Source organism: Nomascus leucogenys, chromosome 16 (assembly GCF_006542625.1).
Source record: "Nomascus leucogenys isolate Asia chromosome 16, Asia_NLE_v1, whole genome shotgun sequence".
NCBI classification, from domain to species: domain Eukaryota; kingdom Metazoa; phylum Chordata; class Mammalia; order Primates; family Hylobatidae; genus Nomascus; species Nomascus leucogenys.
Genome location: NC_044396.1, coordinates 44,479,521 through 44,492,387, shown reverse-complemented (window position 1 = coordinate 44,492,387; position 12,867 = coordinate 44,479,521). Strand labels below are relative to the sequence as shown.

At 37.0% G+C, this 12,867-nt stretch overlaps 1 protein-coding gene across 2 annotated transcripts in view; it reads left to right on the top strand.

Annotated features, from left to right (window-relative positions):
* Positions 1-12,134, top strand: part of TMEM68 (transmembrane protein 68) — a 37,437-nt gene extending 25,303 nt beyond the window's left edge. The window contains exons 6-8 of one of the 2 annotated variants that reach the window (XM_030795125.1): positions 4,679-4,739; positions 7,259-7,398; positions 10,675-12,134. In XM_030795125.1, the coding sequence (XP_030650985.1) occupies positions 4,679-4,739; positions 7,259-7,398; positions 10,675-10,761 (288 nt within the window). In that variant the 3' untranslated portion in view covers positions 10,762-12,134. The remainder of the gene's footprint in view (positions 1-4,678; positions 4,740-7,258; positions 7,399-10,674) is intronic. The other variant, XM_012508887.2, reaches the window with a different exon arrangement.
* The last annotated feature ends 733 nt before the right edge of the window (positions 12,135-12,867 follow it).

Below are 12,867 nucleotides of genomic sequence, written 5' to 3'. Positions count from 1 at the left end.
TTATAAGTTTAAAAACAAACAGAAATCTTACAAGTTTGATAAATATTGTGCCACCCCAATATCTCATAGCACTTTTAAACACTTTATCTTGTACTCCTATTCAGTAAGGAGGTGATGCATATAATTATTCCAATGTTGCAGATGAGGAGACTCAGGCACAGAGAGATGGAGGGATGGAAGGGATCTGGTCATTCAGCAAGGCAGCAGCAGAGCAGAGCACACAGTTCAGAACTCGAGGCAACCGGTACTGTTGCCATTCCTGACTACATTGCACAGTGAGTCTGCTGACATCCGAGACTGAAGGGGCTTCCCAGATACGTGAGGGAAATCTTTCAGTTATATACATATATATATATATAGTTGTAAGTGGCACAAGTATCCCCCCTGGAAAATCCCTTAATAGACCTCACAAAATTATAAGCTGTGAACAAAATTTAAGGCTATTGTTACAGGATTAACCACATTTAAATTATAACATAGTAATAGAAATTAAAGGGGAAAAAGCTTGATTGTCAAGGCAAGTTCACAAAATATTGGTAGAAGATATTAAGGTTTATTTGAAAGTGACAGACTTTTTGATATAATACAAATCACCCTGGTTTGTGAATTCTTGAGACTTATGACTTTGGTAAGAACTTTTAGGTAATTTAAATAAGTTCAGGAGATAACTAGTCCATTTACTTTAATTGTAAAATAAATAGCAGATTTAAAAGAAAATATTTTGTTTCAATAAAATTATATGAATTATCTCACTTTATCCATAAAAAACTTTGAGATAGAGATAATTTTTATTTATCCCCATTTTATGCATGAAGAAAGTGAGGCTTAAACATGGTAAGTAACTTGTACAATGGCTCCCACATTTTTAGTGACAGAGTTAAGACGTCAAGACCCCAGTAATAGTTTTTAAAAATATACATTCTCAGCTGGATATGGGGGCTCATGCCTGTAATCCCAGCAGTTTTGGAGGCCAAGGCAGGAGGATCACTTGAGGCCAGGGGTTCAAGACCAGCCTGGGCAACATGGTGAAACACAATCTCTGCTAAAAGTACAAAAATTAGCTGGGCATGGTCTTAGCTACTCAGATGGCTGAAGTTGGAAGATGACTGGAGCCTGGGAGGCAGAGGTTGCAGTGAGCTGAGATCGTGCCATTGTGCTCCAGCCTGGGCGACAGACAGCAAGGCTCTGCCTCAAAAAAAAAAAAAAAAAAATTATACATATGTATTCTCTCTCTCTTTCTCTCTCTCTCCCCCCTCCCTCTCTCCCTCCCTCTCTCCCTTGCACACATGCATGCACACACATACATATAGACACACATTTATATATGTAAGCAATTGAATTCTAGGTTGCTGATGCAACTTCTTCATGTACAAAGTATGCATAAAAGAAGGAATGAAGGCTGAGGTGGGCAGATCACTTGAGGTTAGGAGATCCAGACCAGCCTGGCCAACATCGTCAAACTCTGTCTTTACTAAAAACACACAAAAAAGTTAGTCGGGTGTGGTGGCGCATGCCTGTAATCCCAGCTACATGGGAGGCTGAGGCAGGGGAATCGCTTAAAAACCCAGGAGGCGGAGGTTACAGTGAGCCTAGATCGTGCCACTGCACTCCAGCCTGTATGACAGAGCAAGACTCCATCTTAAATAAGAGGAATGAATAATTATATTGCAAGATCAATTTGGGATAAAGTAAGGCTTGTGGCTTTAAGGATGAAAGCTTGAGTGCCAATGTAGAAACCATATTCTGAGACTATAGTGAGGAATACTGAGCCTGCTAGGGTAAGCTTTCTTTTATTTAGTGAGCTCTAGAAATGTCCAGCTTCTGGAGAGGTAGCTATTTAAGGAATGATATTTCAACAGGAAAGTCTTTATAAATGCATACATCAATACAGAATTCTGGGATCATGCCAGTCAGTAGATATAAATCCAGCCATACTGGTTGGAAGTGGCAAATGGTATATGCATGAGCTGAAATATTTCTGTTTCTTCTTGGACATTTTAGGTTCTCAACTCTAAAGACATTTTATAACTATTTAAAACATTAGGATTTCAGCCATGCTAATATTTTATTTTACAAAACTAGTAGTGATTTCCAGATAACAATCTGAACTTTTTACTGAAGAATTCAGTGTCTGAGTATTGTGGAAGCTACCAAAATAATAATAATAATAATTAAAGGCCAGGTATGGAGGCTCATGCCTGTAATCCCAGCACTTTGGGAGGCTGAGGCAAGAGGATCCCTTGAAGCCAGTTCAAGACTAGCCTGAGCAACAAAGCAAGACCCCATTTCTACAAAAACAAGCAAATAAACTATATTTACTTATATGCATAAACAATTCAGTGTGTTTTATCTTCTTTATCTTCTTGTGTTTTAGCTTTCTGAGTTAACTCCATCAAATTTTAATTTCTTCATTTGACTGCTCTTTTTTACTTTTAATTTTTTTGAGACGGAGTCTTGCTCTGTCACCCAGGCTGGAGCGCAGTGGCGTGATCTCTGCTCACTGCAGCCTCCACCTCCCAGGTTCAGGTGATTCTCCTGCCTCAGCCTCCCGAGTAGGTGGGATTATAGACACTGGCCACCACGCCTGGCTGATTTTTGTATTTTTAATAGAGATGGGGTTTCACCATGTTGGCCAGGCTGGTCTCGAACTCCTGACCTCAAGTGATCTGCCTGCCTTGGCCTCCCAAAGTGCTGGGATTACAGGCATGAGCCACCATGCCCGGCCCTGACTGCTTTTCTTTACTTAACTTCTCCCCTTTTCCTAACTGGTTTTGAGATTGCTGCTGTCTATTTCTGACTTTTGTATTCAGAGAATACAAATTAATTCATTTAGAAGCATTGTCTCTTTGCTCTGTTTACTCACTCTTTGTTTAATTTCTCCATCTCACTTTCTGTTAGCACCTAGTGGATTCCAGGCACAGTTCTAGGTGCTATACAACAGTGAACAAAACAGTGTCCTTGCAGTGTATTAGGCATCTTCCTTCTGGCGAGAGGAGAGATATAACAAATGATTGGTTAGTTATATGTGAAGTAGTAGGTTTTATGAAGGCTTTGCCTGTAGTCTCTTTCCTTCAGTCTGCTGTATTTTACTGTTTTCCAAAGCTTAGTAGGAATAACTTTTAAGCTTATTTAAATATCTCACCTATTAAGCAGGTAATTTTGTATTAGGCATTTACTCATGGTTGACTGTAAGTAATGTAATACTCCCCCAACCAAAATTTTATCTATTCTGAAACATCATTTAATTCAGTATATTATGTATATTTTTAAGTGTTTCATTCGATTTTTTATCTACTTCAGTATTCACAGTGGCATAACCTCTTTACGTATCAATACTTCATTATTTTATAGGTATTTAAGGTCTTCATTATTAAATATACTGAATCATTGATATTTTTGGAAAATAAAAATCATGAACTTATTAGCAGAAATTCTCTAAAATCAAACAATTATGGAGAATTCTTTTTTTTTTTTTTTTTTGAGACAGTGTCTCGCTCTATTGCCCTTATTGGAGTGCAGTGGTGTGATCTTGGTTCACTGCAACCTCTGCCTCCTGGTCTTAAGCAATCCTCCCACCTCAGCCTCCCAGGTAACTGAGACTACAGGCACGTACCACCACAGCCGGATAATTTTTACATTTTTTTGTAGAGACAGAGTTTTGCCATGTTGCCCAGGCTGGTCTTGAACTCCTGGGCTCAAGTGATCCACCTGTCCTGGCCTCCCAAAGTGCTGGGATTACAGGCACAAGCCACCGCACCTGGCCAAATTCTTTAATATATGTGCTTTTCCTTTTTGTCTGTGTGGTTGAGTCTTATAGTTACTTTTCATTGATGTTGAGTATTTTAGATTTAATAGACTCACAAAAAATTTTACCAATTCCACGACAGCGTCTTGCCAAAACTTGCCATTTAAATATACATAAATTTCCCTTTGGAGCCAGGTGCAGTGGCTCATGCCTGTAATCCTAACACTTTGGGAAACCAAGGTAGGAGGATTGCTTGAACCTGGGAGGTTGAGACTGCAATGAGCCATGATCACGCCACTGCAATCCAGCCTGAGCCACAGAGTGAGACTCTGTCCCCAACCCCCCCCGAAAAATTACCCTTAGAATCCCTGCTTGCAACTTTTCTCCAGTGAGCGTACTATTCAATAGCCCACTAAAGACAATTGCGTTTACCACATTCATTTTATTTAGTGAAATTAATGATTACTGTAATCTCTATTTTGAGTTTCAAGGTTTTATGTGGAATGTTAGGAAAATTGGTCAATGAAATATTATATATTACCACTGGAGGGTAGTGTTTCCAATTTCTATTTTTACAAATGATCAAGTTGAATTTAGTTGATAAACTAATCATGTGTGCTTTTATTTTAAAAATATTTTATTTTCGTAATATCAAACAGGCCCTCAAAGTTTGCATAATCACTTTGTGATTCCCCTGACACTCCCATGCTAATGAATTTGTACTCCTTTTCTCTTTCTCCCATGCCGGTACTAACCAGACCCGACCCTGCTTAGCTTCTGGGATCAGACGAGATTGGGCATGTTCAGGGTGGCATGGCAATAGGTGCCTTTTCTCTTTCTTAAAAAAAAAAAAAGCTTGCATTAGTTACTCTAATGGAGACATTGAATGGATTACTTTATTTACTTTTTAATTCAAATTCTCCTTTTCTTTAGCCCATTATTCCTATGTTTACACAAAATATTCGAGAAGGATTTAGATCACTTGGAGGAACAAGTAAGTTCTGATTTGTATGGTTTTAAATTACAATGTAATTTTTAAATATTTGGGTTGTTGAACCCTACAAGGAAACCTTTTGAATTGTTATCTTTAGAAAATGGATATACTATTTAGACGTTTTTGTGTTTAAAGTCCAAATGATAACCAGTTCTAAGTAATGACAGTTCTTAATGCTGTATTTCTGTTGAGAGTATCATACACAAACTGAAATTCTTCAAATGGGCTTTTAAAAACTTCACAGTGGATTAGCTAGTTTATTGTTTTAAACCATGGTGACAAGGTTTAGAATACATTTACAAACTATCCCAACAATCTTTTTAACTCACCCCAGAAGTTACAGCTTTAAAAATGGATGACAATATGATATTGAACTAAGATTAACTACCTAAGGAAATAGCATTTGCTTTGGTTTATTTGTCACTTCTTGTTGTTTTTAAAAATATTTTGTACCGGCCGGGAGCGGTGGCTTACGCCTGTAATCCCAGCACTTTGGGAGGCCGAGGTGGGTGGATCACGAGGTCAGGAGATCGAGACCATCCTGGCTAACATGGTGAACCCCCGTCTCTACTAAAAATACAAACAAAATTAGCCAGGCGTGGTGGCAGGCACCTGTAGCCCCAGCTACTTGGGAGGCTGAGGCAGGAGAATGGCAAGAACCAGGGAGGAGGAGCTTGCAGTGAGCCAAGATCGCGCCACTGCACTCCAGCCTGGGCGACAGAGCAAGACTCTGTCTCAAAAAAAAAAAAAAAAAAAAAATATTTTGTATCATAATACATTTACACTGGAAAGTTCTTTTTACCTATCCTTTATTTATAGATTTAAAAAATCAGATTTTAATGTAATTATAACAATGTTAATGATTAGGTGTGCTTTTTCTTTGCAATACCTGTTTCTTATTTTGAAGTATTCAGCTTGTTATTGTACCCTATGGTTTGCGTATTATATTTAATTGATTATATTACATATTCCTAGCATTATTTGTTTTGTTTTGTTTTTTATCCTAGCACTATTATTGTTAGTGTTCCTATCTACTTACAAGTCCCCTTCTGAAGAGCTTTAAACTGCCCTTGTTTCTTTTATGTATAACATTGCTATTTTGTTGGTACTGCATTGTTTTTTAAGTCTTATTTTTTTCCCTTTTTATCAGATTTAAAGTGGAAAGGAAGATTGATGAGATCTTTAACTTTTGTTGTGGATTTATTTCTTCTATTTGTTTATTTATTTACTTTTTTTTTTTTTTTGAGACAGAGTCTCTCTCTATTGCCCAGGCTGGAGTGTGGTGGCATGATCTCAGCTCACTGCAACCTCCACCTCTCAGCTTCAAATGATTCTCCCACCTCAGCCTCCAGAGTAGCTGGGACTACAGGCATGTGCCAGCATGCCTGGCTAATTTTGGTATTTTTAGCAAAGACAAGGTTTTGCCATGTTGGCCAGGCTGGTCTCGAACTCCTGAGCTCAGGTGATCCACCCCCCTTGGTCTTCCAGAGTGTTGGGATTACAGGCGTGAGCCACTGTGCCCAGCCTATTTCTTCTAATTTTTTCTTGGCTCATTTATTTAGAATTTAGTGGCAAATCAGAAATTATTCCAGAAGTTTTGTTTATTCATTTTGCCTGTGCTTTTTTTTTTTTTTTTTACTTTTTTTACTTTAAAGTTGAATATTCCAAAAATAGTATCTAGTGATTTTGTGTATGTGTGTGTGTGTGTGTGACCTGTAGGTTAGGGTGTATTCTGTGTTTTGATGTGTAAGCAATACTTTCAACTTCTGGTACAATCCATGACTGTGCGTTCCATATGGCCTGCCTGTTTTGGATTCCTTCGATGATATTTTAGATGTTTTTTAAAATTTAGTCTGTCAGTTTATTTTTACATTATTACCACTTTTATTTTATTCTGGTAAATTTCATATTTGGTCATTAGTATTAGTAGTTATTTGCTTTGATGTGTTTTTCCTAATTCATAATAATATTTTGTCTTTACCTAGTTTATTTGGCATTATAGTCTCATATTTACATAAATTTATTCTTCCTTTTTTTGGTCTTTTATTTATCTGAGTTACTTATTTGTGAGACTCTAGACTTTTTCACCTCTAGTAGTTTGGTAGCAGTTTAGCCTTTGTTTTGCAATAATAGTAACTTGTTTGCCTTTTAAAATTACTGTATTTTTATTTTATTTATTCATTGTTTACTTATTTTTGTTAAATTCCTGTGGTGTAAAAGCTCATTTAAAAAAATAATAAACTTTTTTGGGGGGCATTTTTAGGTTTATAGAAAGTACAGAGAGTTCTCATAAATCTTCTCACCACCCCCTAGTTTCTCCTATTATTAATATCTTGCATTGGTGTGATATATTTGTTATAATTGATGAAAAGCTCTTCTTTTTAAAAAATTGTATTAATTGCCAAGAAGTGATATTTTTTGCCACCTTCCTGTAAGTCCTACATAATTAATTTGGAAGTTTACAATTACATGGTCAGAATACTTAACAAGTTAAAATGATTGTGTTTACTCTAAAACAGGGTTATTTAGGTGGCTTTATGAAAAATTCCGCTATCCATTTGCTCCAATGTATGGAGGTTTTCCAGTGAAGTTACGGACCTATTTAGGTGACCCCATTCCATATGACCCACAGGTAACAGCGGAAGAATTAGCTGAAAAGGTAAATTGCTTTTTCTTTTTTAGTTTTAGGACAGATTTTTATTTTCAATTATTATATTTTGAATGTCATTGATTTATTTTTATATTCTACAAGCATATCTAGGTCAGTGGCTCTCAACCAGAGATGATTGTATCCCCTAGGGAACATTTGCTAATCCCTGGAGACTTACTGTCACTACAGGCAGGAGTTGGGGGCGTGAGGGGAGTGCTACAGACATTTAGTGGGTGGCGGCCAGTGATAGAATTTATGGTAACCTGTAGGATAGGAATATATTTCTATGCATAGGTTTTTGGAAATATTGGACTGGAGTTTGGGAGAAAGTCAGAATTGATGATGGAGATTTCAGTCATTTGCACTGAGACAGCTACTTAAGCCATGAGCTTTACAAGGCAGGTGAGAAAGAAAGAAAAGTGCTGAGAACAGACTGCAGGAGATGTAGCACTGAAGGAGAAGGCCAAGGAAGAAGTGCCAGAGCTGACTGAAAGAGAACTGGCAGAGAGGTAAGAGAACAAGTAAATTTGTGTGACAGAAGTCAGCAGGTGAAGTGTTAGTAAAAAATGGGAATGGTCAGTAATACTAGTTTTTGCAAAGAGATGAAGGAGGATGGAGAGGAGAAAAGCCTGTCTGCCTTGTAATTATACTTTCAGAGAGTATAAAACTACAAAAACAAAACAAAACAAAAAAACCCTACAAATGTCATGTTCTCCTTTTTTTCCTTTTTTACCCCATTCTTGTTAAATGCAATAAATGTCATGTTAACTGAATCACTTAGAAAATGGGATGAATGGGCCATGCTTGGTGGCTCACACTTGTAATCCGAGCACCTTGGGAGGCTGAGGTGGGAGGATATCATGAATCCAGGAGGTCAAGGTTACAGTGAACTATGATTGCGCCACTGCACTCCAGCCTGGGCAACAGAGTGAGACACTGTCTCTCAAAAAATAAAATGGGATGATTATATTTTGATTATGACTTTTATATAGTCTTTGGTATATATATAGTCTGATTTATTTTTTAAAATATAAATTATGGTAAAAACATTATGGTAAAACATATGGTAAACAGATAATATGGTAAAACATAGTAAAACAAATTATGGTAAAAACACATACATGTACTATCTTAACCATTTTTAAGCATACAGTTCAGTACTGTTAAGTACATTCACATTATTGAGCAATAGGTCTCCAGAATTTTTTCATCTTGCAAAATGGACTATACCTGTTGAACATCAACTTCCCATTTCCCCTTCCTCCAGCTCCTAGCAACCACCATTTTACTTTTCTAAGACTTTGACCACTTTAGATACCTCATATGAGTGAAATCATACGGTGTTTGTCTTTTTGTCATTGACTTATTTCAGTTAACGTAATGTCCTCAAGGTTCATCTATGTTGTATCACATGATAGGATTTCCCTCTTTTCTTTCTTTCCTTTTTGAGACAGTCTTACTCTGTAACCCTGGCTGCAGTGCAGTGGTGCAGTCTCGACTCAATGCAACCTCCGTCTCCGGGATTCAAGTGATTCTCGTACCTCAGCCTCCCAAATAGCTGGAATTACAGGCACGCACCACCAGTTTATACTTTTTTACTTGGTACAAGTCTATACTTTTTTACTTTATATACTCAAAGTCTGTGCTTTTTTACTTGGTATTTAACTCCCTTCATGATTTAATTGAAATTAATTTTAAAGCCTTACCTTACCCAGCTTTTGAATACCTGAAACTCCAGCAAAACTGGCTAACTCGCCATTCCTTACACAGTGGTTTTCCTGGACTCTTTTCTTCTCATGCTCCTTCCTTTACCATTATTGGAATATTATGGGTCCTTGGAGACCCGCACCAAACAGTACGCTGTTCATGTGTCCTCCCCTGCTCACTGCCTACCCAGTGGGCTCTCAGGTCTGAACTTCTGAACACTTTCTTTTCACACTTCAGAGGATACTCATCACTAATGATCTCACATTTTAGTTACTTTATACTTGATTCTTCCTTTTAAGTTATAAGCTCCTCGAGATTAGAGACTTGTTTCACTAATATTATAATTTCCAAAGCATCTAATATTTTTTGAATGAATCAATAAAATTCTAGAATACACTTAATACACATCACGGAACACAAACTCTGTGGCAGTCACTATGTTAAGTACCTGAAGATGTCCCTTCAGTTTCATTTAATCCTTATAACTGTATGAAGTAGTTCTCATTTTACAGGTATGAAAACTGTGGTTTAGAGAGGTGATTTTTGTTTTGTTTTGTTTTGTTTTGAGATGGAGTTTCACTCTTGTTGCCCAGGCTAGAGTGCAATGGTGCCATCTTGGCTCACTGCAACCTTCGCCTCCTGTGTTCAAGCGATTCTCCTGCCTCAGCCTCCCAAGTAGCTGGGATTACAGGCATGTGTCACCACACCTGCTAATTTTGTATTTTTAGTAGAGACGGGGTTTCACCATGTTGGTCAGGCTGCTCTCGAACTACTGATCTCAAGTGATCCACCCACCTCAGCCTCCTAAAGTGCTGGGATTACAGGTGTGAGCCACCATACCCAGCCAAAGGGGCGTATTTTTATAATACATCTTTGGCCTAGTGTTTATTTTCTTTAAAGGTTAAAGTCTAAAAAAGGAAGTATATATGTATGTAAATACATAGTTCATGATGACTCATGCCTGTAATCCCAGCACTTTGGGAGGCCAAGGCAGGAGGATCCCTTGAGTCCAGGAGTTCAAGACCAGCCTGAGCAACACAGTGAGACCCTGATATAATTGTTTAGTATGTATGGTGATAAAAGAAAATATACATTAGAGTTTACTAATAGCTGGAAAGGACTAAGTCTTCCATTTGTCTACTCGAAATTTTTTTACTTTTTTTCCTCTTTAAGTTCCCTTTAGTGTTTATCATGTGCAAGGTGTTGCTGTGCTTAATGCTGGAGAAATACTAAGATGTATCTTAAGGAGCTTACAGTCTGGTATAGAAAATAGACACGTGGACAACAACTATAATTGAAGGCTTAATAAAATAAATATAAGAAATATGCTGCAGCCAGGCACAGTGGCCCATGCCTGTAATCCCAGCACATTGGAAGGCCAAGGTGGGAGAATTGCTTGAGCCCAGGAGTTCGAGAACAGCCTGGGAAACATAGTGAAACCCCATCTCTATAAAAAAGAAAAATATATAAGCTTCAGGTATACTGAGAAGGAAATCATTAATTCTGAGGGGTGATGGGAGTTAAATCAATCTATATTAAGATTTACTAACAATAGCTTTTCTTTTGTTTTCTTAATAGACGAAGAATGCTGTTCAAGCTTTGATTGATAAGCACCAAAGAATACCAGGAAACATTATGAGTGCTCTGTTAGAACGTTTTCATTGATAACAAAGGGTCAACTAGAAGGTGATTTAATGCATTTATATTAAATGTTTGTATCTAAGGTACTGTCTTCTGAATTTTGTAGGTCCTATAATTAGTATTTTTTAAAAAATCATGTTAATAAGCATCTTTCACAGAATTCGTTTGTTTAAAATTGTCAATTTTGTTTTTGCAATTGTGTCAAATACTAACAAATTACACACCTAATAATTCAGAAAAAGATGTTTTATTTGTAAATTCCTAACAATGTATGCTAAACATATAGATTCTTAAGTTTATTAATAACAGCAGTTTAGGTTAAACAAACATTCCTGGATAATGCATTAAATTTCTGTATCTGTCACCCTGAGCTGATTTTGAGAGATGGTATAAGCTAGGGGTTAGTATAGTTGTTTAAGTTAGAAAAAACTTGCGGTTGTCTGCCCCTCATTCCTTTCATGACCTTGGGCAAGTCACGTAATGTTTTTGTGCCTCAACAATTCACTTTTTAAAAACATGATCGTATGGTGAATGATATTATTTTGTTATTTATATTTGCTGTGATTGATAACTGTTGAACCAAAATAATAAAATAATTAATTTAAACAATGTCAAAATCCTTTAGCAGTTATGTATATATTTTCTCCATTGTGTGTTTAAATTATGTCATGTCCAGTTGCCAAGCACAATGAAAAAGATGTATTATTTTTTAAATTGAACAAAAAATTAGGAAAAATAAAATTTCTAATTATTATTTTTAGTATGATATTTTTAACAAGAGTCTATAGGCAAACAATATAGGGTGTGCTGTGCATTGTCAGCCCTATACTATGGTCTTAATAATGCCAGCTTAAAAATCACTGTTGTGCTCTGCATTTCATGTGTTAGAAGCTGATTCTAGGCTGAGGAAAGCAAGAGTTCTCTACTTTTGCTCAATATTGAGGCTTACCCAGTTTGACTCTGCAGCCACTGAAGTGGTTTATTGCTTCAATAAAAATATACTTGAATGATGAATCTATTTATGTTTTGTTTTGTTTTTATTTAAAGATGGGGTTTTGCCATGTTGGCCAGGCTGGTCTTGAACTCCTGACCTCAGGTGATCCACCCGCCTCAGCCTCCCAACTTGCTGGGATTACAGGCATGAACCACTATGCCCAGCCTGAATGATGAATTTATGTGAACACAAAGCCCTCTGAAAAATTAATGATTTTCAATTTGTTGTCTTCTTGAAAACTGAATTTAAGTATTATTTAAACAGAAAAGTGTCAGAAATCAAATGCAGTATCTCCCACTCCCTTTTTTAAATGTTAAATTACTAGGGTTTTTGTATAGCTTTTTGTATTGTGTGTATTTATGATATGTGAAATGTACATAAAATTAAACAATGTGAAAATAAACCTGAGTTGCAGTTAATTTTCTTGTGAAATTACATGTGACATTTTAAAAATCTTTTTTTTTTTTTTTTTTTTTTTTTTTTTTTTTCTGAGATGGTGTCTCGCTCTGTCTGTTGCCCAGGCTGGAGTGCAGTGGCGCCATCTTGGCTCACTGCAACCTCCGCCTCCCAGGTTCAAGCAATGCTCCTGCCTCAGCCTCCTGAGTAGCTGGGATTACATGAGTGCACCACCACACCTGGCTGATTTCTGTATTTTTAGTAGAGACACGGTTTTACCATGTTGGCCAGGCTGGTCTTGAACTGCTGACCTCAAGTGATCCACCCACCTGAGCCTCCCAAAGTGCTGGGATTACAGGTGTGAGCCACTGCGCCCACCCTAAATAATCATTTTAAATTGATTTTTTTTTGTACTCTTTACACATTTCTCACCTATAATCATATTCTTTGATCTAGCCACAATGAAGAAACTTCACTTTCTAGTGTAATAAATATGTTTTAATTTTGTGGTCAATGAGAAGTCAATTAATGATTACTTGCAGTTTCCTCCCCCCAGCAGTGAGCAGTGTTTGGTTCAAAATTGATGAAATATTTCAGATTGAATGAATAAATGATCATAAAATGAATGAGAAATTTGTTTTGGGTCAACTATTGAGTTTTAAAGACTGAAGTTAGCCGGGAGTGGTGTCATGAACCTGTAGTTCCAGCTACTTGGAAGGCTGAGGCGGGAGGATTGCTTG